The sequence below is a fragment of the Salvelinus fontinalis genome, chromosome 3 (assembly GCF_029448725.1).
Source record: "Salvelinus fontinalis isolate EN_2023a chromosome 3, ASM2944872v1, whole genome shotgun sequence".
Classification (NCBI taxonomy): Eukaryota; Metazoa; Chordata; class Actinopteri; order Salmoniformes; family Salmonidae; genus Salvelinus; species Salvelinus fontinalis.
In genome coordinates this window covers 35,136,190-35,162,534 of record NC_074667.1, presented here as the reverse complement: position 1 = coordinate 35,162,534, position 26,345 = coordinate 35,136,190, and the positions used below count along the sequence as shown (strand labels likewise).

General features: G+C 41.5%; 1 protein-coding gene across 3 annotated transcripts in view; it reads right to left on the bottom strand.

The window, feature by feature from the left end:
• The window catches only part of LOC129845868 (natural resistance-associated macrophage protein 2-like), a 48,181-nt gene that overhangs the window by 9,226 nt on the left and 12,610 nt on the right, over positions 1-26,345 (bottom strand). For 2 of the 3 annotated variants that reach the window (XM_055913795.1, XM_055913810.1), the window contains exons 2-12: positions 15,204-15,315; positions 14,225-14,379; positions 12,369-12,488; positions 11,994-12,113; positions 11,727-11,833; positions 8,169-8,239; positions 7,982-8,049; positions 7,664-7,819; positions 890-1,048; positions 358-444; positions 65-184 (exon numbers count right to left, since the gene is read on the bottom strand). In XM_055913795.1, coding sequence (XP_055769770.1) covers positions 65-184; positions 358-444; positions 890-1,048; positions 7,664-7,819; positions 7,982-8,049; positions 8,169-8,239; positions 11,727-11,833; positions 11,994-12,113; positions 12,369-12,488; positions 14,225-14,379; positions 15,204-15,315 — 1,275 coding nt within the window. The remainder of the gene's footprint in view (positions 1-64; positions 185-357; positions 445-889; positions 1,049-7,663; positions 7,820-7,981; positions 8,050-8,168; positions 8,240-11,726; positions 11,834-11,993; positions 12,114-12,368; positions 12,489-14,224; positions 14,380-15,203; positions 15,316-26,345) is intronic. The other variant, XM_055913803.1, reaches the window with a different exon arrangement.

The window sequence follows — 26,345 nt, the reverse complement described above, 5'->3', positions numbered from 1 at the left end:
ACAATTTGCAAACTCTCGCATACACACAGAAATACAGTCAATGAGTATATCAGCACGTTCTCACCTCCATGACAAACTGGCCAGAGTAAGTGCCAGTCATGGTGGAGCTCTGTCCCGCAGCAAGGATCCCGATGGCCCAGATGTAGAGGGCTACAGGGCCAAAGAAACAACCCAGCACCACCCCCTGTACAGTCAGAGACAGACAGAGAAAGACAGAAAGAAAGACAGTCCCCTCTATGGTTATGCATCTTATCAAGACCTAAATAAATGTAATTTCCTGACAAAATTATTGACAGATCCTGTGATTTCCTATCACAGGAAGTTATGTAGACTGTTGTTAATCCATTAAAGACGTACCCCCTTGTAGATGTCCACCTGTAGCCTGCTGTTGTCCAGGGGGAAGAGGTCTGTGTGTGGACTGTCTGATGCATTGCACATTGCATTCTGTGACACACAGAGAAGAGCAGCAGCACATCACAAACAAAGGACTTCACTGATTTAGAGGTGCCATACTGGCCATGCTATATTACTATTTATAAACTGGATGGTTTGAGCCCTGAATGCTGATTGGCTTACAGCCGTGGTATATCAGACCGTATAACACGAGTATGACAAAAGTTATTTTTACTCTTCTAATTAGGTTGGTAACCAGTTTATAATAGTAATAAGGCACATCGGAGGTTTGTAATATATGGCCAATATACCACGACTAAGGGCTGTGTCCAGCCACTCCGTGTTGCGTCGTGCATTAGAACAGTCCTTAACCGTGGTATATTGGCCATATACCACTCCTCCTCGTGCCTTATTGCTTAAATAAAACATCTGTAACGGAGTGTTACATTCTGAGACATAAGATGACATGCTGGGTCTGGTTAGTCGTTATACTCACCACTTCAATGTTGGTTTTCTCGTAGAAGGCCTCGGCAAACACTGCTACAACGAAGACGTTGATGAGGAAGGAGATGAAGAGAGCGATAGTCGACTCGATGAAGTAGTATTTGTTGGCCTCCTTCACCTCCTTCTTGTTCCCACGATCTATTGACCGAGACTAGACGATAAAATTTCATTCAAATTAATTAAAATATAAAATCACAATTGCTGTGACATTGGACTTTCAGGTTGTTTGCCCCAAAAATTGGGCAATGATTCTGTTCCAATTATTGTCAAAATGATTTCACTAATATTGTATATGTCATAGTGAAGGTCTATGATGTCTCTGGGGCGGCAGGTAGCCTAGAGAGGAGAGCCAGCAACCGGAGGCAGGAAGTGAGCTGGCAAACTAGAGGGTTGCTGGTATCAAATCCCAGTTTTCATGGGCACACAAATTCAAAATAACGTATGCGATTGTAAAGTCAAATGCTTCTAACCAAAAGAGTCACCTTACCTTGATGTTTAAAACCTAAATCGATGCTGTCATTAACATGGTTCTTCAATAATTATGCATTTGGTGTCCAGCTGATTAGTTAAGTCGTGATATTTTCACATCATCTGATCCAAGAAGGAATTTTCCAAATGACAATCAAGAGACAAACAGCTGTTGTGATGGCACATGTGATGCAACACCAGCCCAAGTGCTGGGAAAGAAAGTGTTTGCGAGGAATGTCCAGAACAGGTATTCTCAAACGGGGGTACCCCAGTTGCCGTCGGGGGTACGCCAAATAAAAACGTGATTCACATTTTCAAACAGTCAATTTATATTTTCCAACGGGTCTATACATTTGGATTAGTTATTTTTTCCTCGCCTGAGTAGCCTCGTTTCACTGCCAAAAATAAAATGAAACCATCCAGTGTTCAGTGAAATAACACAATGTCAAATACAGGTAGCCTAGTCCAATAATTAACATCAAATCACATTAAACCGTTACTCTCTCGCGGGAATTCCAAACGTAGCTGCTGCTCATTTTGTTTGCTTGAAAACTGATAAATGGTAAAAACAAAAAGGCCCGCATCCATAGAGACACATACCAGCTCTACTGGTAGTACTGCTACGACCAGCAGTACTACACCTGCACCTGTCGACGACACAAGTTATTCTGCTTCCACGAGCACATCCAATGCTAGCATCAGTAATTCTACATGTGTTGTTAGCCCAGCTAGCATGGACACTGACAGTTGTGAATCTGATGCAGCCGAAGAGCTACTGCCCCCTTACCCGGGAAAGCACCAAACAACAGACAAGGACGTTGGACCAACGAAGAGGCGCAAATATGATGAGAACTACATTGATTTACTTATATTGGGAGTAGTGCCTTTCCTATGTGCAAAAGTACTCTCACAACTCAATGAAACCTTCACTCTTGCGCAGACATTTAGAAACAAAACATGTCAATTTGAAAAATAAGCCACGGAAGTTTTTGGAGCGAGAATTAAGGTGACTTTCAAGTAGTAAGACATGTATAAAAGCAACAGATACCATTAATAAGAAGGGGCTAGGAGCGTCTTATATGGTGATCTACCGAGTGGCTAGGACAGGAAAGCCCAATTCTATTGTGGAGGACTTAATTATTCCTGCTGCCGCGGGATTACAAGACATCTGGGACAATAACTATACAGACAATGACTTCATCAAACAACACTGTTTCACAACACATCAGTGACATGGCAGGAGATGTTTTGAAACAATTACTGCTTAGCATACAAGCCAGTGAATTCTATGCGTTAAAGCTGGATAAGTCAACAGACGTGGCGGGCCTGGCACAGCTCCTGGTATATGTCCGTTACGTTTATGGGGGGTCAGTTAAGGAAGACATCTTCTTCTGCAAACCACTGGAAACCAGGACAACAGGAGAGGATTATTTTAAAGTACTGGATAGCTTTGTGACATCAAATGGACTTTGGTGGTCAAGTTGTGTTGGTATCTGTACTGATGGTGCAAAAGCCATGACACGGAGACATAGTGGAGTGGTAACGCCCGTGCAAGCAGTTGCTCCCGACGCCACTTGGGTACACTGCAGCATCCACCGAGAGGCTCTTGCTGCCAAAGGAATGCCTGACAGCTTGAAATACGTTTTGGACACTACAGTGAAAATGGTTAACTTTGTTAAAGCAAGGCCCCTGAATTCTTGTGTATTTTCTGCACTATGCAATGATATGGGCAGCGATCATGTAACGCTTTTACAACATACAGAAGTGCGCTGGTTATCAAGGGGCAAAGTATTGACACGTTTATTTTAAAATTGAGAGACAAGCTTAAAGTTTTCTATACTGACCATCATTTTCACTTGTCTGATCGCTTGCATGATGACGAGATTCTCACACGACTGGCCTATCTGGGTGATGTTTTTTCTCACCTGAATGATCTGAATATAGGATTACATGAACTCTCCGCAACTATATTCAATGTGCGGGACAAAATTGAGCCTAAGATTAAGAAGTTAGAGCTCTTCTCTGTCTGCATTAACAAGAACAACACACAGGTCTTTCCATCATTTAATTATTTTTTTGTGGGCAAATGAACAAGCTTATGGACAATGTCAAATGTGATATAGCGAAGCACCTGAGTGAGCTGGGTACGCAATTACGCAGGTACTTTCCCGAAACAGACGATACAAACAACTGGATTCGTTATCCCTTTCATGCCCTGCCTCCTGTCCACTTACCGATATCTGAACAAGAGAGCCTCATCGAAATTGCAACAAGCGATTCTGTGAAAATGTATTTTAAAATCGGAAGCCACTGTCAGATTTCAGGATTGGGCTGCGCTCAGACTATCCTGCCTTGGCAAATTGCGCTGTTAAGACACTGATGCCCTTTGCAACCACGTACCTATGTGAGAGTGGATTCTAAGCCCTCACTAGCATGAAAACTAACAGGCACAGACTGTGTGTGGAAAATGATTTAAGACTCTCTCTAATACAACCCAACATTGCAGAGTTATGTGCATCCTTTCAAGCACACCCTTCTCATTAACCTGTAGTGAGTTATTCACAATTTTCGATTAACAAATAAAGTTTTATATGTAAGATGGCTAAATAGAGGAAAATTATTGATTATTATTATATTATTATTTGTGCCCTGGTCCTATAAGAGCTCTTTGTCAGTTCCACCGAGCCGGGTTGTGACAAACTCACACTCATTCTTATGTCTAATTAATGTAAAGTGTGTGTGTGTGGCAGGCTTACAATGATGGCAAAAAACAACATTTGACAGTGCGCTGACCCTGGTGCTAGAGGGGGTACGCAGCTGGAGGTTGAATGTTTGAAGGGGTACGGGACTATAAAAAGTTTGGGAACCACTGGTCCAGAATATTTTGGAGTCTCATTCATTACTCAAGTGAAGACAGTTGTGCCTGGTTCTACGTTGGCTCGAAATATCCCTAGCAAATTGATGTTGATCTGTTGTTGTCTGCTTGATTTACAGAAGCATCTCGTTAGATTTAACAGAGAACGCATCAAGGTAATGAGATCATGTTTTCATATGAGTCTGCTGTGTGCAATTGTGTAGTGATGGGTTTGGATTTCTGAGCTTAACTATTATTAATCATTAGATCTAATAGAGACATGAGGGGTGCAATAGCTGAGGGTTTACACCATGAGTTGTCTGTAGGAGGAAGGGTCATGGTGGGTGGGAGGGAGGGGCTGAGTGCAGGGTAAACGGTCACACGTGGCAGTACTGATAAGGGGAGAGAGCTGTGGATGAGGGGGTCGAGGTCAGGTCAGGTTAAGGGAAGAGGAACCGCTTATTTCCCGTATCACTTAGTAATAGTACCTAGTAATAAAGATGCAATGTTTAGCGAGAAGGAGGAGACTCCACCCGAAGTGGGGTACATATACCACCACTATTGTAACCATGTCTTTTTTCGATTCAGCTGTTCGATCCTTTGGGAAGAATACATTTGGTTTAAGCTTTCATAGTGTCCGTCGAGTTCTTACTCTGATAATTAGAACCTGACAGTAGTATAGACCAGGGGTTCCCAAACTTTAACACTCGGGACATCCCTTACCGCATTGGGAAACATCCCACACCCCCGCTGAGCACAAGTCACGCATATTTATATGGGTAAAAGCACTGTTCATGACACAAACTCTTCACACCCCTCTTGTTGGTGGAGAGGATTTTTCAGGTTAAAGCTACACATTTTGTCATGGGGTGCAAATCAAGTTCTTGCAATTCAATACATGTTGCAATGTCTAATGTGTGACTAAAAGTGACAAAAAAATTGCACCAATATCTATGGTCTAAAAAAACGTTAGCTGACATGGGCCAGTTAATCTGGACATTTCTGACAAGTTATAAATAGCTCTCCAAGGTCTGCAATGACTGACATAAGAGGAACTGATTCCATTTTCAAAATTATACCTTGTGCAATCTACTACTAAAACTTTCAAGAGTAAGTTTAAAGCCAGACTGAGTTCCTTTAACCTCTTAGATGTAAATGGAAAAATGTTGATTTCAGCTAACAGAGTTCCTTTAACCTGCCGCACAGTTTGGGATCCACTGGGATAGAATATTGAGCAAAACCAAACACTGTTCCTATGATTTATTCTGGATATAATGACAAATTATACTGAACAAATATATAAATGCAACATGCAATAATTTCAAAAGGTTTTACTGAGTTACATTTCATATGAGGAAATAAATTCATTAGGCCCTAATCTATGGATTTCACATGACTGGGAATAGAAATAAGCATCGGTTGGTCACGGATACCATAAAACAAAAGTCCCCACAAATAGCCTCAGGATCTCATCACGTTATTTCTGTGCATTCAAATTGCCATCAATAAAATGCAATTATGTTTGTTGTCCGTAGCTTATGCCTGCCCATACCATAAACCCACCACCACCATGGGGCACTCTGTTCACAGTGTTGACATCAGTAAACCGCTCGCCCACACGACGCCATACACGTGGGTCTGCGGATGAGAGGCCTGTTGGACGTACTGCCAAATTTTCTAAAATGACGTTGAGGCGGCTTATGGTAGAGAAATTAACATTAAATGATCTGACTACAGCTCTGGTGGACATTCCTGCAGTCAGCATGCCAATTACAAGCTCCCTCAAAACCTGAGACATCTGCACATTTTAGAGTGGCCTTTTATTGCCCCCAGCACAAGGTGCACCTGTGCAATGATCATGCTGTTTAAATCAGATTCTTGATATGCCACACTTGTAAGGTGGATGGATTATTTTTGTCAAAGTACAAATGCTCACTAAAAGGGATGTGCATATGGAACATTTCTGGGACCTTTTATTTCAGTTCATGAAACATGGGACCAAAACTTTACATGTTGATTTATATTTTTGTTCAGTGGGCTTATTCACAATATGTTCTGGTAATTAAATAACATGATAAATACATTTTGTTTTCCATGTTACACCTGCAATTTAAACAATACGAGGGGCTTGAAGACGACAACTTGAACTTGAAGCTCAGAAATTAAAATACTCGAATAGGCCAACTTTAATCAGACATTTCCTCAATTTGGTGCTTGAAAAGTCCTTGTAATTATTGTAGCCAATTTATAAGTCATAATTAACACCCTTATAATTATGTGATTTCATTTTTTATCTGTTTTTGTGAGATATGTGGCCCCTTTTGTTTGTTTCCCGCTACTTTAATTGAAGGGTGTTACTCTACTCTGTTGAGGTAAAACCATGTGCGGTTATTATGAGGACAACAACATCTAATGTTGGATTCAACTTGGCTTTCCATACAAATCCTTCCATTAAAAAAAAGCAACCTGGTTTTTGGTCACTTTCTCATTATAAAAACAGCTACGGTGAGATTAAAAATGGTGAGATTAATGCTACCGCTATTCATGGATTTTTATGTGTGCCTGCGTCTGCCATAGTCTACAAGGAAAAAAATGCATGCATCCAATCTATTTCATCAGGCAATGTCCACATTATTCTCACATATTTTAGAATGCAATAATAATTTAATTATCAATGCATTGGCAAGGCCTACAAAATGCATTATTCTTAAAGTGATAATGGCCTACTTTTTCTGACACTTCTTGCATGTTTTTTTTGAGGTGGGGTTCTGTATTAGGCCCTATATGTACAATTATATGACATTGAGGTCCTTGAAAATTACAATTAAGTATTTTAAAAAGTCCCTGAAAGTCCTTGAATTTGACTTATCAATGTCTGTATGAACCCGGCTTAAAGGAAATATAGTCCTAGACCTATGTTGTTGTATAGTTGGAGTTATGGTTCAATTTGCATATATTCATTCCTCTAAGTACACATGTGGAACTGCATGAAAATCTTTTTTATTTACGTTTCAAAGCATTTCAAATGTTGATCCCAATGTCACACATTGGCCCCATTATTTATAGAAAGACCCTTATGTAAGCCTATGTGTATGTATGTCTGTCTTTCGGAGGCGTTGGGTTAAAAACGGAAGTCAAATTTCGGTTGGCCCTTGTTTGGTCTTAAGTCATAGTGAAGGTCTGATTCCTTGTACTATGTCCCAATTACTTATTTGACTAAACTGTACTGTCACAGTAAAGGCATTTAGCTCCCCTGTACGATGTCAGTGAAAGTCTTACACTAGTGCCTTGCAGTCGGATGCCACAGTTGCCATACCAAGCGGGGATGCAGCCAGTCAAGATGCTCTCAATGGTGCAGCTGTATAACTGAGGATCTGAGGGTCCATACTATGTCAAAGCAGGTCTTTGACTCCCCTGTACCATGTCATAATGCAAGAAACCTACCTTGACGAGAGCTGAGTGCAGGTAGATGTTGTGGGGCATGATGACGGCTCCTACGATGCCCACAGCCTGCTCCATCTGGGCAGGACCACAGCCCTCACAGTACGGCAGAAACATCCCCTTGAGCAGCTCCCCCTGGTCCGGACGCACCATCACATACTTTAGGCACATACAAGAAATGACAGTCAGATACACACACGCAGAAACAAAAACCTACCAAATTCTATCAAAGCTACGCTATATATTATCAAACCAGCTGCCAGGTCTATGGGAGAAGTTGGAAAGTGTTAATGATCAATACAGAGAAAAACTTGTTCTTACCTCATACCCAAAGCTTACAGCCATGATTGTGATGAGAAACCCAAAGAAGGCTTCAAGTTTTCTCAGGCCTAAAAAACAAAAGTTGAAAATCACATTGATACACACCCAGACAGAAATTGATACACACCTGTACCTAAGGACCATTAAATCACATACACATCTTGGTGTGCGCCAAAGAAACACTTACCATATTTATCTAGAAAGAGGAACACAAAGGTGTCAATGATGGTGATGAGGACACCTCCCCAAAGTGGAATCCTGGTAGATGGCAAACAACAATGTTAGTTTGAGCCCAATACATTGACCTCTAGAGTGGCTGTTTTATGCCTATGTCTACATACCAAAAGTCACAGCATGTCTGTATCTCCACTTTTGACCAGAGGCACCCTATTCCCTATATTGTGCACTACTTTTGAACAAAGGTCATACAGTGCATTCAGACCCTTTGACTTTTTCCACGTTTTTTGTTATGTTACAGCCTTATTCTAAAATGGGTTAAATCGTTTTCCCCCCCTCATCAATCTACACACAATACCCCATAATGACATAGCAAAAACTGTTTTTTAGGATATTTTGCAAAAGCATTAAAAATCTAAAACTGAAATATAACATTTACATAAGTATTCAGACCCTTTACTCAGTACTTTGTTGAAGAACCTTTGGCAGCGATTACAGCCTCGAGTCTTCTTGGGTATGTCGCTACAAGCTTGGAACACCTGTATTTGGGGAGTTTCTCCCATTCGTCTCTGCAGATCCTCTCAAGCTCTATCAGGTTGGATGGTGAGCATAGCTGCACAACTATTTTCAGGTCTCTCCAGAGATGTTCGATCGGGTTCAAGTCCGGGCTCTGGCTGGGCCACTCAAGAACATTCAGAGACTTCTTCTGAAGCCACTCCTGCATTGTCTTGGCTGTGTGCTTAGGGTTGTTGACCTGTTGGAAGGTGAACCTTCACCCCAGTCAGAGGTCCTGAGCGCTCTGGAGAAGGTTTTCATCAAAGATCTCTCTGTACTTTACTCCGTTCAGCTTTCCCTCAATCCTGACTAGTCCTCCAGACGTGATGCTTGATATTCAGGCCAAAGAGTTCAATCTTGTTTTCATCAGAACAGAGAATCTTGTTTATCATGGTCTGAGAGTCCTTTAGATCCTTTTTGGCAAACTCCAAGCGGAGTGTCATGTGCCTTTTACTGAGGAGTGGCATCCGTCTTGCCACTCTAGCATAAAGGCCTGATTGGTGGTGCTGCAGAGATGGTTGTCCTTCTGGAAGGTTCACCCATCTCCACAGAGGAACTCTGGAGCTCTGTCAGAGTGACCATTGGGTTCTTGTTCACCTCCCTAACCAAGGCCCTTCTCCCCATGATTGCTCGGTTTGGCCGTGCGGCCAGCTCTAGGAAGAGTCTTGGTGGTTCCAAACTTCTTCCATGTAAGAATGATGGAGGCCACTGTGTTCTTGGGTACCTTCAATGCTGCAGACACTTTTTGGTACCCTTCCCCAGATCTGTGCCTCGACACAATCCTGTCTTATATAGACAGATGTGTGCCTTTCCAAATCATGTTCAATCAATTGAATTTACCAAAGGTGGACTACAATCAAATTGTAGAAACATTTCAAGGATGATCAATGGAAACAGGATGCACCCGAGCTCAATTTCGAGTCTCATAGCAAAGGGTCTGAATGCTTATGTAAGTAAGGTATTTCTGTTTCTTATAAATGTGCAAAAATATCTAAAAACCTGTTTTGGCTTTGTCATTATGGGGTATTGTGTGTAGATTGATGATGATTTTATTTCATCCATTTCAGAATAAGGCTGTAACATAACAAATTGTGGAAAAGGTCAAGGGGTCTGAATACTTTCCGAATGCACTGACAAAGGGAAACCCAGCCGCGAGCGGTCCAGTGACGCGAGCCTACCAGACGAGCTAAATACCAACTATGCGCGCTTGGAAGCTAGCAACACTCAACTATGCATGAGAGCACCATCTGTTCCGGATGACTGTGTGATCACGCTCTCCGTAGCCGATGTGAGTAAGACCTTTAAACAGGTTAACATTCACAAGGCCACAGGGCCAGAAGCATCACCAGGATGCGTACTCAGAGCATGCACTGACCAGCTGGTGTCTTCACTGACATTTTCAACATCTCCCTGACCCAGTCTGTAATACCTACATGTCCACCATAGTCCCTGTGCCCAAGAACACCAAGGTAACCTGTCTAAATGGCTATTGCCCCGTAGCACTCACATCTGTAGCCATGAAATGTTTGAAAGGCTGGTCATGACTCACATCAACATCATCATCCCAGACACCCTGGACCCACTCCAATTCGCATACCACCCCAACAGATAACACAATCTCTATTGCACTCCACACTGCCCTTTCACACCTGGATAAAAGGAATACCTATGTGAGAATGCTGTTCATTGACTACAACTCAGTATTCAACACCATTGTGCCCTTCAAGCTCATACCTAAGCTAAGGACCCTGGGATTAAACACCTCCCTCTGAAACTGGATCCTGGACTTCTTGATGGGCCGCCCCCAGGTGGTGAGGGTAGGCAACAACACATCTGCCACGCTGACCCTCAACACAGGGGCCCCGTAGGGATGAGTGCTTAGTCCCCTCCTGTACTCCCTGTTCACCGATGACTGCATGGCGCACGACTCAAACACCATCATTAAGTTTTCCGATGACAACGGTGGTAGGCCTGATCACCGACGATGATGAGACAGCCTCAGGGAGGTCGTCAGAGACCTGGCAGTGTGGTGCCAGGACAAAAACCTCTCCCTCAACGTCAGCAAGACAGAGGCTCTGATTATGGACTACAGGAAACGGAGGGCCGAGCACGCCCCCATCCACTGGGCTGTTGTGGAACAGGTCGAGAGCTTCAAGTTCCTTGGTGTCCACATCACTAAGGAACTATCATGGCCAACAAACATCAACACAATAGTGAAGAGGGCATAACAACACTTCTTCCCCCTCAGGAGTCTGAAAGGATTTGGCATGGGCCCTGAAATCCTCAAAAAGTTCTACAGCTGCACCATTGAAAGTATCTTGACTGGCTGCATCACGGCTTGGTATGGCAACTGTTTGGCATCCAACCGCAAGATGCTACAGAGGGTAGTGCGTACGGCCCAGTATATCACTGGGGCCGAGCTCTCTGCCATCCAAGACCACTAGATCAAGCGGTGTCAGAGGAAGGCCCTAAAAATAGTCAAATACTCCTGCCACCACCCAAGTCAAGACTGTTCTCTCTGCTACCGCATGGCAAGTTGTACCGATGCTCCAGGTCTGGAACCAACAGGACCCTGAACAGCTTCTACTCCCAAGCTAGAAGACTGCTAAATAGTTCAAAAGTGAACTAATAGCTACCCAGAATATCAGCATTGACCCTTTTTGCACTAATCTCTTTTGACTCATCACATACGCTGCTGTTACTGTTTATTATCTATCCCGTTGACTAGTCACTTTATCCCTACCTATACATATCTACCTCAATTACCTCGTACCCCTGCATATCGACCCAGTACTGGTACCTTGTGTATATAGCAAACTCCTTGTGTTATTATTTTTATATTTCTTCTACTATTTATATGTTTGTCTCTGCATTATTGGGAAGGTCCTGTAAGTAAGCATTTCACTGTTAGTCTACATGTATTTACGAAGCATGTGACAAATAAAATTTGATTTGATTCTTAGTGTAGTAAATCGTTGTCTAGTTGGGCACTGGCTGGTGGTACTGTAGCTACCTGCCAACAGAGAGGAGGTTGAAGGCAATGGCACAACCAATGACCTCCTGCATGTCTGAGCCAATGATGGCCAGCTCCACCATCAGCCACAGGATAATACGAGGAACCTGGGAGTGAGGAGGGGATGGAGGTGTGAATAACAAGACTGGATATAACACGCACAGCAACCACATTCAATTACATTAAACAAAACCAAACCCTTTTATATGGTGTTATACCAGAGTGTGTATGAAGAACTGGAGTGTAAGGCGAGGGAGGGATACTCACAGTAGGGTACTGGCGGTTGCAGACCTCTGCTAGGTGCATCCCTGTGACAACCCCCAGGCGTGCAGCCAACCTCTGCAAGAGGAGGCCGATGATGGTGGCCCCTAACAATACCCACAGGAGCTGAAAGAGGGAGAACGGTACAATGGTGATGAAGCATGGGATTAAATGAGTCAGTGAAAGAGATAACCAAGAGCAAAAAGACCAGAGGGAACAGGGTATGCTGATTCTAGAATTGAATGGAATAAAGTACATTTTCACTGTCAAACGGAGATAGAACTTTGCAGATGAAATCATTTTTGCCATAGTTTTTGAGCATAGTACCCCTGCCGCTAGAGAGTGAAGGTCACCCATGGCTGATGTTGTGTCTGTGTTCACCTTAAAGCCAGCTTTAGCTCCAGACTGTAGATCAGACTCAATGTTCCCTGGGTCCAGATAGGCGATGCTCATCAAGAAACCAGGACCCGTAAAGGCCCAGAGTTTACGGAAACTGAACATCTGAACGAGAGAATCACGAATAGCACAATTAATGCCTGAAAATAAATCTTAGCATGAAGTATTATCTGTCATTGAAGATAGGATGATTCATAATTTCTAAACTATTCTATAGTCAAAGCAACTTCGTGTATATCACTTTATACAGGTCATAAACTTAATGTAATAGGCTCTGAGGTCATAGGCCCTGTGATGTCACGGACTGAGGTAAAAATAATCTCTATGATGTCAGACAGGTAATAATCCCTGTGATATCATAGGCTCTATGACTCAATAATCATTGTGATGTCATACCTGGTCAGGTTGTAGCGGTATTTATTAGAGAGGGGTAAAGAAAGATTTTGTTCAGGCGCCAGGCAGGCATTAACCATGCCAAAAGGAAAAGAGTAGAATAGAGAGAGTACCACTACCAGACCCACACACATCAGCAGAAGAGACTGCCTAGAGTGTAGCCTGTTTACCAGATAGCCAGTGGAGAGAAAAGAGAATACACACATCAGCAGAAGAGACTGCCTAGAGTGTAGCCTGTTTACCAGACAGCCAGTGGAGAGAAGAGAGAATACACACCCTATAAAACCCACATCACAGCACAGGGGTAACCCCAACAAGAATACCTCATACAATAATAATAATAATAATAATAATAATAATGGCAGAGCAATTTAGCAGCAACTTCATACAAGAAAGAACCCAGTCATCAACAGAGGTTTGGCAATAATCTATTATCTTCCAGTGGAGGAGTGCAGAGGGTATGAATGTGGGGGGTGTTCATAAACACAACAAAGGCCTTAAAAATGTCCACAATCTTCTCGGCCACATGTCATTAGTACACCCCACCTAAATACAGTTCAAATAACAATACACAACTTGCAAGCAACCTCACTTTTAACTAAAATGTCCACCCAAATACTTCTGGCAGGGCAATAATAGTCCAGCTCTAATGAACTTCAATGGGAAGTGCATTTGAAAAATAGAGAGTCTGTTGCAGGGTAAAGCACTGGAACGATAGAGGGAAGAGAAAGAGAGAAAGAGAACAAGAGAGATCTTAGCTGTGGTCTTCAGGCGTGCCGGTGTACTGTCTGACCGTCTGATGGTTTGTATGTCAAAGCTTCGCAACAATGTTGCTACTAATCCATGCAATCCATAACCGACGCGGTCCCAAACGAAAACAACCACGACCTAGCGCGGTCAAACTGATGATTGAGTTAAATACTTTATAAACTACACACGCTGAAAACAAACAAAACTTCTGCAGCATAGCACACACAATCAAACTGTCTCGCCACCCAAGAGCCCCCCCCAAAGAGCTGAACGAGCTGTCTTTATTTCCTCCTTCCTTACTGCTGATGCGCTCTTAAAGTGGCAGCGCACGGTGAAGGCTCCGTGCAGGATTTCGCCACAAGGTTATAATAATGCTTGTGATTCCATAGGCTCTATGACTCAAGAACTTTGAGGTGATAGTCCTTATGCGGTCATGAAAGCCCTTTGATGCCATAGGCTCAAAGTTAATGCCGCGTTCAAAACAACTCAGAAACTTGACTCAAATGTTTGAGTTTCCTACTTGGAAAGTATCAGAATCAACCAATAGATAGCTCTACACAAAAAAACATATGCACATTTTTAACTCTTAGGTTCTGAGTTGTCTTGAAAGCACCATAATACTCCTTGTGATGTCATAGACCCTGGGCCCTGTGTTAATAATCCCTGTGAGGTCATACACCATATAATGGTCTCAGTACCTTGGTGACATCCTCTGGGATTGGCACCTTCTCCTCAAAGTATGTAGAGAAGGGCTCGTCGTCCGGGGCCCCAGACACTGTTGAGCCTGGCAGAGAGATGGAGCTGTGCTGGTCCTTGGTGGTCTGGATAACCCCATTCTCCTGTGGAGGCTCCTCTGAAGAAAGGAGGGCGCGGGAAGAGGCAAAAATGTCTCTCAACAATTTCCCGACAATGCTCAAAGGGATATTCAATGTCTGCTTCTTTTTTTTACGCATCTACCAATAGGTGCCCTTCTTTGCAAGGCATTGGAAATCTTCCCTAGTGTTTGTGGTTGAATCTGTGTTTGAAATTCACTGCTCAGCTGAGGGACCTTACAGATAAATGTATGTGTAGAGTAGAGATGACATAGTCAATCAAAAATCATGTTAAACACTATTATTGAACACCGAGTCCATGCAACTTAATATGTGACTTGTTAAGCAAATGTGTACTCCTGAACTTATTTAGGCTTGCCATAACAAATGGGGTTGAATACTTGACTCAAGACATTTTAGCTTTTCCACTTTGACATTATGGGGTATTGTGTGTAGGCCAGTGAAAAAAAAAAATCAAAATTGAATCAATTTTAAATTCAGGCTGTAACAACAAAATGTGGAAAAAGTAAAGTGGTGTGAATACTTTCTGAAGGCACTGTAAGTGAATCTACTGTGTGCACTTTAGAAGAGAGTTATCACTCCCACTACCAAGCTTCTCGTTGTAGTGCAGGACGTTTTTGCAAAAACATTTCTATATTCTAGAACAATGTGTGAATCTCACATTGTCTTGAAAAAAGTCTTGGACCGAAATGTTAACAATAAATGAGTTTTAATAAAACAATTCTACAATGTATTGTGTAGGCAGGAATAGGGCATATAGTGCACCATGTGTGCTGAGCTGACCACAGTACGGCGTAGGAGTGAGTGTGGTGGAGTGTGTCGTGCTTCTGTTATCATAAGTTACCTTCCAGGTCTGCTTCCCGCACTGTCTTCATCAGGGTGGTGTTAAAAGGGGGGCCGAGGGGAGGGGGAGCTCTGTAAACGCAGGGACTGGAGATCTGTCTGGAAACAGACAACTGAAATGAAAACAAAATATTAAGAAAAATATAATACAAACACTGCAGAGACCAGTAACACTCTTATTTAGAGTTTTAAAAACTATCTAGTCTTAAAATCCTGACCAATTCAACTCTGGTCATTGTGGGTATCGTTCATTCTAGTCAGCCACTAAAATCACAGAAGGATCACTGTTTGTGAACGGTTAGAGTTCCGCTTCCTTCCACCATTTCTCCGCTTAATACTGCTTTGCCTGAGAAGAGCAGGCACGCTATATACAATTATTGAGGATTTGAGGAGTTGGGCTAAACTAAACAAACGTAACCTCCAAAGTTTTTCATAACAATGGGAAATAAGCACTCTTAAACCTATCGATAAGCCATGACAGGAGACAACTGATATTGATGCTGAGTAACTAGTTCTGCAACAGCAAAAATGACTCAGCAAGAAATGCACATGACCACTTCACTCATATTAGCCTAATAGTGAGAACATAACAAAAGCCTTGAATTGACCTCAATATGGTCACCATGGTTAGAATACATCTGATTCAGTACTTCCCTCAATGTGAAGTCAACAAAAACCTCCTGACCTCATTTACACAGTACAGCTTTACAAATGCCCATACAAGAGATATCAGAAGACCCTTGGGTCGTTCCACCTCAAAAAGCATGAGAGGTTTTTGACAACTACCATCTCAGATAGACACGATTAGCACTCATGAAAGATTTTGCAGAAACAGAATTTGAACCCTGAGAAATTAAGCTAATTCATTGCAGCCAAATTGCCCATTTTAAATTTAGAGGATTTAGATAATAAAAAATATATATATCAGATTTGGACCAAACTTTTTCTACCAGTAAGACATGAGGGGGGAAAAAAGAAGCCAAAAGCCACTCAGACCCCTCACGCCAATCACACACTAAAAACCTGTAGGCCTATACAGTATCAGTTCTTGATTTTTGACAAGTAGTAAGAAGCTGTGGCTTGGAGTATTGCTTCTACATACAGTACCATGTAATGTATTCCCTGTGAATCTGGTGATTTTCATTTTATTTTTTGCATGTTCAGAGAAATTAGGTCATCAACGTTTGCATTATTTACCATAAAGTAGTGGGAAAGTACCAAATTCTGACCACTAGATGCCGCTGTTCCTGCTATACCACCACACTTTTAAATCCATTTTGCTAGTCCCCTGTGTTTAAAAAGATCACAACACTTTCATTGCAACGTTGGGTAGAAAACCAATAGATTGTGTGGTCATCCTCACAAATCAAGCCAGTCCTCCAGGAAAGCAATTCACTTTGTCCTAATCACAACCTAATTTTTCAACCCAACTCTCCTTGAATAGTCCCCACAAGTGCTGGGTGATTGTGACGAAACTGGCACTTGACTAGTGTTGCACATTTTGTGGAATATTCAGGAGGTGGAAACTTTCAGTGGGAATTTTTTTTTGGAACACTCCACAAATTTCTTGTTAACAAACTATAGTTTTGGCAAGTTGGTTAGGACATCTATTTTGTGCATGACAAGTAATTTTTCCAACAATTGTTTACAGACAGATTATTTCACTCACTTATAATTCACTGTATCATAATTCCAGTGGGTCAGAAGTTTACATACACTAAGTTGACTGTGCCTTTAAACAGCTTGGAAAATTCCAGAAAATGATGTCATGGCTTTAGAAGCTTCTGATAGGCTAATTGACATCATTTGAGTCAATTGGAGGTGTACCTGTGGATGTATTTCAAGGCCTACCTTCAAACTCAGTGCCTCTTTGCTTGACATCATGGGAAAATCAAAAGAAATCAGCCAAGACCTCAGAAAAAATGTGTAGACCTCCACAAGTCTGGTTCATCCTTGGGAGCAATTTCCAAACGCCTGAAGGTACCACCTTCATCTGTACAAACAACAGTACGCAAGTGTAAACACAATGGGACCACGCAGCCATCATACCGCTCAGGAAGGAGACGCGTTCTGTCTCCTAGAGATGAACGTACTTTGGTTCGAAAAGTGCAACTCAATCGCAAAACAACAGCAAAGGACCTTGTGAAGATGCTGGAGGAAACAGGTAGAAAAGTATCTATATCCACAGTAAAACGAGTCCTATATCGACATAACCTGCAAGGTCGCTCAGCAAGGAAGAAGCCACTACTCCAAAACCGCCATAAAAAAGCCAGACTACGGTTTAAAAATGCACATGGGGACAAAGTCCTCTGGTCTGACGAAACAAAAATAGAACCGTTTGGCCATAATGACCATTGTTATGTTTGGAGGAAAAAGGGGGACGCTCGCAAGCCGAAGAACACCATCACAACCGTGAAGCACGGGGGTGGCAGTTTCATGTTGTGGAGGTGCTTTGCTGCAGGAGGGACTAGTGCACTTCACAAAATAGATGGCATCATGAGGCTGGAAAATTATGTGGATATATTGAGGCAACATCTCAAGACATCGGTCAGGAAGTTAAAGCTTGGTCACAAATGGGTCTTCCAAATGGACAATGACCCAAGCATACTTCCAAAGTTGTGACAAAATAGCTTAAGGACAACAAAGTCAAGGTATTGGAGTGGCCATCACAAAGCCCTGATCTCAATCCTATAGAAAATGTGTGGGCAAAACTGAAAAAGCGTGAGCGATCAAGGTGGCCTACAAACCTGACCCAGTTACACCAGCTCTGTCAGGAGGAATGGGCAAAATGTACCCAAATTATTGTGGGAAGCATGCGGAAGGCTACCCGAAACGTTTGGCCCAAGTTAAACAATTTAAAGGCAATGCTACCAAATACTAATTGAGTGTATGCAAACTTCTGACTCACTGGGAATGTGATGAAAGAAATAAAAGCTGAAATAAATCATTCTCTCTACTATTATTCTCTACTGGGAATTGTGAAAAACTGAGTTTAAATGTATTTGGCTAAGATGTATGTAAACTTCCGACTTCAACTGTATGCAAATTAATATTAATACCATTTAAATGTAGATTTTTTTTCATTATGTGCATCTTCACTGTCACTTTCCAACCTTGTTGAGGATGGCTCGTTGTCAGGCTCAAAAAGCCTCAAATTTGCCTACGATGACCACCAATTTTTCAACCCTTGTATTGGTCAGCCTGTTGCGTGCTTTGGTGTATGTGTTCCCAAACAAGGACCAGTTGCGCTCTGAGGCGGCTGATGTTGGTGGGATTTGGAGGATGATGGAGGCAACGGGAAAGAGTCTCAGATCCGCAAAGTCCCTTCCACCAGGTGGCTGATGAGATATGTTGGCACGACTGCCATATTGCATCTCCTTCCCAAAGCCCTTGCTTGGAAGTGTACTTCGCCAAACTGCCAAGAACCTTGCCCTCTTCCAGGCCAAGGTGGCGAGATAGTAGTGATGACACCATAGGACTTGTTGATCTCTGCACCAGACAGGATGCTCTTGCCAGCATACTTGGGGTCCAACAAGTACGCTGTGGCGTGAATTGGCTTCAGGCAGAAGTCTTCACGCTTTTTGATGTATTTCAGAACTGCAGTTTCCTCTGCTTGGAGCATCAGTGAAGTAGGCAGGGCAGTACGGATTTCTTCTTTTACATCTGCAAGCAGTCTGAACATCAGACAGAATGGCATTGTCTCCCTCAATCCGTGCAATGGCTACTGCTATAGGTTTCAGGAGTTTCCGGCTTCTTACCACTCTCTCCCAAAACACATCCAGGAGGATCCTCTGGATGGGGCTATCCATATCAGCAGACTGTGATATGGCCATTTCTTGGAGAGACTGCTTCCCCTCCAGGAAACTGTGAAACATGATGACAACACCATCACAACAGGTGTTGCTGGGAAGCTTCAATGTGGTGCTCTTATTCTTCTCACTTTGCTTGGTGAGGTAGATTGCTGCTATAACTTGATGACCTTTCACATACCTAACAATTTTCTTGGCTCTCTTGTAGAGTGTATCCAAAGTTTTCAGTGCCATGTCCTTGAGGAGCAGATTCAATGCATGAGCAGCACAGCCAATGGGTGTGATGTGAGGGTAGGACTCCTCCACTTTAGACCAAGCAGCCTTCTTGTTCGCAGCATTGTCGGTCACCAGTGCAAATACCTTCTGTGGTCCAAGGTCATTGATTACTGCCTTCAGCTTATCTGCAATGTAGAGACCGGTGTGCCTGTTGTCACTTGTGGCTGTGCTCTTGTAGAATACTGGTTGAGGGGTGGAGATGTAGTTAATTATTCCTTGCCCACGAACATTCAACCACCCATCAGAGATGATTGCAATACAGTCTGCTTTCTCTATGATTTGCTTGACCTTCGATTGAACTCTGTTGAACTCTGCATCCAGCAAATGAGTAGATAAAGGATGTCTGGTTGGAGGGGTGTATGCTGGGCATAGAACATTCAGAAATCTCTTCCAATACACATTGCCTGTGAGCATCAGAGGTGAACCAGTTGCATACACAGCTCGAGCAATACATTCATCAGCATTTCTGACTACGTTCCTCCATTGAGTTAAAAAAACAACTTCTGATTCCAGGAGCACCATGAGCTGTTGCTATCAATAAGGTGTCCGATTCATCATTTTCACCTCGAATAGAAGTAGAAGGACTTTTGAGGTTGCTTGTAGTGAGCGCTGAGGAAACTTTATGTACTTGGTCAGATTCTGCATCTTTGTTGCATTCTTCACATATGATTTGGCACAGTATTTGAAAATGTACACAGCTTTTCCTTCTACATTCGCTGCAGTGAAATGTCTCCACACATCAGATAATGCCCGTGGCATCTTCCTGTAAAGATTGTTTTTAAATATATTTCCATGTACAGATAAATAGTTAAGCAGTTAGATTAAACAACTCCTTTGTGAGATAAAATCTTTTAAAATGAAACATGTATGGAAACAGGTGAATTAACACTCATTTAGCAGACTCAAGCAAGCTAAAACCCACATGGTAGAAAAAACTAACTAGCAGAAATTGTTAACAAGTTAGAAATTATTTAAAACACATTTTGGCTACTATTTACTAGTTAACAAAAAAATAATATGTCACAACATATATTCACCCCACCCAGTATTGTAATCAAAACTTACCAGAAAGCATATAGTACGTGGCTCAGAGAATGTAGTAGTGTGGGCCTAATACCATCACATTAGTGTGCAAGATCTTGAGAATCAGCTGTACATGTGATGAAAGAGTGCACTGTGCATGCAGAGGGTTGAAATTCCATTGAATTGGGGATAGTTTAACCAAAATATGCCACAAGACCTAGAATTTCCTTACGTATCCCATAAAAAACAGATCACTGTTATAAGCTAACTTTTTGATAAATTTAAGCAAAATTCCAGGGCTTATCTTCCCATGGGAAATTTACCGGACAGTTTCCGACCCTTTGCAACCCTACTTAAAAACATTTTCCACCATTATTAGTCTTTGATCACTAAGATTATGATCTTTATCTATTTCCTAATTATTGTTACGTTTATCAGATATGATGTATTTTATCACAATTTCCACAACAACCCATGGAGAAATTCTCAGTAACAGTTTGAAGTCATCAATTTAAATTTAACATTTTGTTAACATTGCTCATCTAATGAAACGGGCTGAGTTAAACATCTGAGAAAACAAATCTATTCAAAAGTACATTAAAATGCATTTAGTAATTTCTCAATACCGCAACAACCTTTTCTGAATCTTGTTTTTTTTTCCAGATACACACAAGTTATTATGTTATTTAAAAAATAATTGGATATGGAACAAAAGTCACAATATACAATAAATCCCAAATTACGTTTTATTTTTCCTAATATTTCCTAAATATTGGTGCATTACAGTAATGATAAACACGTTTCGATGATGAGAATGAATGTTTCGGTAACGAGTGTTGAATAGTTCTCCATTGAAAAACTGTACTGAGCACCACTAGAGATTTAGTACCCAATACAGCATCACTTGTTAATCCCAAATGACTTGCATAATATTAAATCACTGATCTTAATGCAATTGACTAAAAACACCCCTTATTTTAGCATAAGTACTGTAATAATGTGCATTTATTTTTAGAAGTGGACTTTAGCATAAAAACAGTGGGGGAAAAAGTTTTCTCCAAGGTCTTTCCAGGTAATATTGGTGTATTAAGACGTGGATATCTGAGGTTCTAATGCCTTTTAGAGGTATTTTTAAATTTAATGGGATTCTATGGGCAAATCTCTATAAAGTATCTAAATGTGGGATATGGACCAAACTGTCTTGGGATCAAACAACAGTATAGGTAAGTGCTAAAACTAGTACACATGTCAAAATGGGGGATATCCTCCTTTAAGTGGTGTGGCTTTAAGTAAATGACATGGGGTTTATACTAGGAGGTCAACCGGCATGGCCGATTAATTAGGGCCCATTTCATGTTTTCATAACAATCGGTAATCGGCATTTTTGGACGCCGATTATGGCCGTTGCATTCCACGAGGAAACTGCGTGGAAGGCGGACCACCTGTTACGCGAGTGCAGCAAGGAGCCAAGGTAAGTTGCTAGCTAGCATTAAACTTATCTTATAAAAACCAATCTTCACATAATCACTAGTTAACTACACATGGTTGATGATATTACTAGGTTAACTAGCTTGTCCTGTGTTGCATATAATCAATTCATGTTAATTTATCATCGAATCACAGCCTACTTCGCCAAACGGGTGATGATTTAACAAAAGCGCATTCGCGAAAAAAGTTGCATGAATGTACCTAACCATAAAATCAATGCCTTTCTTAAAATCAATACACAGAAGTATATTTAGTTAAAAGAAATTCATGTTAGCAGGCAATATTAACTAGGGAAATTGTGTCACTTCTCTTGCGTTCATTGCACGCAGAGTCAGGGTATACGCAACAGTTTGGGGCGCCTAGCTCGTTGCGAACTAATTTGCCAGAATTTTGCATAATTATGACATAACATTGAAGGCTGTGCAATGTAACAGCAATATTTAAACTTAGGGATGCCACCCGTTCGATTAAAAAATATATATATAATTTTGTTTTTGAAATAACAGTTTCCGGATTTTACCATATTAATGACCAAAGGCTCGTATTTCTGTGTTTATTATATTATAATTAAGTCTATGATTTGATATTTGATAGAGCAGTCTGAGCGGGGGTAGGCAGCTGCAGGCTAGTAAGCATTCAATCAAACTTTACTGCGTTTGCCAGCTGCTCTAGGCAACTCTTGAATCACAGTGCTGTTTAAGACTACAAGCCTATCAACTCCTTAGATTAGGCTGGCAATACTAAAGTGTCTATTAGAACATCCAATAGTCAAAGGTATATGAAATACAAATGGTATAGAGCGAAATAGTCTACGCGTCATAATTCCTATAATATATACAACCTAAAACTTCTTAACTGGGAATATTTTACCACCAGCTTTCAAATGTTTTCATGTTCTGAGCAAGGAACTTAAACATTAGCTTTTTTTACATGGCACATATTACCCTTTTACTTTCTTCTAACACAGTGTTTTTGCATTATTTAAACCAAATTGAGCATGTTTCATTATTTATTGCCTTGAAATACATCCACAGGTACACCTCCAATTGACTCAAATGATGTCAATTAGCATATCAGAAGCTTCTAAAGCCATGACATAATTTTCTGGAATTTTCCAAGCTGTTTAAAAGGCAGTCGACTTAGTGTCTTCTTGGATATGATGCCACAAGCTTGGCACACTTGTATTTGGGAAGTTTCTCCCATTCTCCTCTGCAGATCCTCTCAAGCTCTGTCAGGTTGGATGGGGAGCATGGCTGCACAGCTATTTTCAGGTCTCTCCAGAGATGTTCGATCGGGTTCAAGTCCAGCCAGTGGCTGGGCCACTCAAGGACAGATTCTTGTCTCAAAGCCATTCCTGCATTGTCTTGGCTGTGTACTGTGGTGGAATATTGTAATCAAGTGAGAGACTGTAATTTCTTCAAAACAATCCTCTTTATTTAATATCAATGAATTATTGCAATAATGAGGCTGGTCCACCCAACACCCTTGAGTGTTGGACCAATTAACCTAACCTTTACACAAATGCAGAGTTCTTTATGTAGCTGACACCAAGAATGCTTAGTCATGGTTGGTTCCACTCCTCCAATGCAGATTGGGGCATCATAAACCACTCTGGGTTATTCTGGTCGTTATCTGCACAGGGTTGTTGTCTTAACCCCACCCTGGCTTAATTTCCCAGTTGCAAGGATGATTTTGAGACAGCTTAGAAGTAGAACAATCCCTCATTATCTCTAGTAAAACACATTCTTGTCTATGTAACGCAGTCTTTAATTTATCAGCTAAGTCATCTTTAGAGACCATACGCCCAGATTAGCTGCAGGGAACTAGAGTGGAGACCCTAAAAACACAGCATTACCATGTCTTCCAATTCATCAAGTATTAATTGCTAACTATTAATAATCAAACAAATCAGCAAAATACATAATTTCTCTTACAGTACTTAGGGTCATTGTCCTGTTGGAAGGTGAACCATCGCAACAGTCTGAGGTCCTGAGCACTCTGGAGCTGGTTTTCATCAAAGATCTCTCTGTACTTTGCTCCGTTCAGCTTTCCCTCGATCCTGACTAGTCTCCCAGTCCCTGCCGCTGAAAAACATCCCCCCATCATAATGCTGCCACAACCATGCTTCACCGTAGGGATGGTGCTACGTTACCTCCAGACGTGACGCTTGGAATTCAGGCCAAAGAGTTAAATATTGGTTTCATCAGAACAGAGAATCTTGTTTCTCATGGTCTGAGAGTCCTTCAGGTGCCTATTGGCAAACTCCAAGCGGGCTGTAGTGTACCTTTTACTGAGGAGTGGCTTCCATCTGGCCACTCTACCATAAAGGCCTGATTGATGGAATGCTGCAGAGATGGTTGTTCTTCTGGAAGGTGTGTGTCTTTCCAAATCATGTCCAGTCAATTGAATTTACCACAGGTGGACTCCAAGTTGTAGAAACATCAAGGATGATCAATGGAAACAGGATTTCTAGTCTCATAGCAAAGGGTCTGCATACATATGTAAAAAGGGTGTCTGTTTTTTTATTTTTCACTTTATCATGGGGTATTGTGTTTGGATTGATGAGAAAAAAATAAGGCTGTAATGTAACAAAAAGTGGAAAAGGGATGGGGTCTGAATACACTATATGTTTGACCAGTAGTATGAAGCTGCGGCTTGTAGTATTGCTTCTCCATTCTATGTAATGTGTTCCCTGTTCAAAGAGAATAACTGAAGTCGCTTATATTGTTTACCATGAAGTAGTGGGGAAACCCCAGGTTTTGTTCACTAGATGCAGCTGTTCCTGCAATACCGCCACAGTCTTATATATGTTGCAGGTCTCGTGTTAATTAAATAGATCACAACATATTCTTTGCAACTTTGTGTAGAAAACCAATAGATTTGCCTCATGATGAAAAAAAAGTGTGTGGTCATCCTCACAATTCAGGCCAGTCCTCCATGAAAGCAAATCAGTTTGTTGGTCTTTTATGCTTAATCTGTCCAGGAAACCGCCCCTTTGTGTGTGGTTCTCTCTTCAAGAAAGGTCTGAATTAGTTATTGTTAGGCCCTTCCTGTTGAACAAGCAAACCATTAGGCTACAACAGTTCTAATGGTTTCAATGTTATGGTCCGTAATGATCTTCAATGGTAAAAGTCCCAAACACACTGTGTATTGATTTGCAATTGTAATGGTTTTGGGTTGCGTTGGGTTTAATGGTAAATGTCACTAATCACAATACATAGAGCAGTTTCCTGATCATTTCATTTTTAAAAACATAAGACTTCTATGCAATTATTTATTTTATTAAGGTTATTATAACATTGTAGTGCCTCGCCCATTTCTTAATCAATGTTTTAGGCTTATAGGAAAAGTCTTCATATGAGAATTGCATATGGATAGCCCCCTAAGAGAGCAGGGTGATTCTCATGAATCCAGGTGTAAAGAGTGACTGCCCCTAAAAATAAACTAATCCCTTTGAAAACGGTCTATGTGGGATTGACGAGTCAATAGGCAGGGTAGCCTAGTGGTTAGAGCGTTGGACTAGTAACCGAAAGGTTGCAAGTTCAAATCCCCGAGCTGACAAGGTACAAATCTGTCGTTCTGCCCCTGAACAGGCAGTTAACCCACTGTTCCTAGGCCGTCATTGAAAATAAGAATTTGTTCTTAACTGACTTGCCTAGTTAAATAAAGGTAAAATAAAAAATAAATAAAAAATTTATTCTGGTGTCAAAATTGACCACAAAGTGTAAATAGGATAATTTTTATCAAAGTCAGTGTAGTCTACAACTGAGTTTGGAACCTCAGTGTGTCACAACAAGCAAATTAAGGTTGGGCTTGGATAATAATTGTCAACGAATCATGCTTTGTTTTGCCTGAATGCCAAGCGTCACGCCTGAAAGAAACCCGGGACCATCCCTACGGTGAAGCATGGTGGTGGCAGCATCATGCTGTGGGGATATTTTTCAGCTACATGGACTGGGAGACTAGTCAGGATCGAGGGAAAGTACAGAGAGATTCTTGATGAAAACCTGCTCCAGAGCGCTCAGCACCTCAGATTGGGGCAAAGGTTCACCTTCCAACAGGACACCCAGCAAAGACAATCCAGGAGTGGCTTCGGGACAAGTCTCAATGTCCTTGAGTGGCCCAGCCCAGAGCCCGGACTTGAACCCAATCAAACATCTCTGGAGAGATTTGAAAATAGCTGTGCAGTGATGCTCCCCATCCAACCAGACAGAGCTTGAGAGGATCTGCAGAGAAGAACGGGAGAAACTCCCCAAATACAGGTGTGCCAAGCTTGTAGTGTCATACCCAAGAAGACTCAAGGCTGTAATCGCTGTCAAAGGTGCTTCAACAAAGTACTGAATATAGGGCCGAATACTTATGCAAATTTGATTAATTTTATTATTTATTTGTCAACTTTTTTTTTTTTTGAAAACTTTTTGCTTTGTCATTATGGGGTATTGTAGATACAGAGATAAAAAACAATTGAATCCATTTTAGAATAAGGCTGTAATATGTTTCAACTATTAACTTGGTCAGGCCCTAAGTTAGTGCTAGCAAACTTGCAA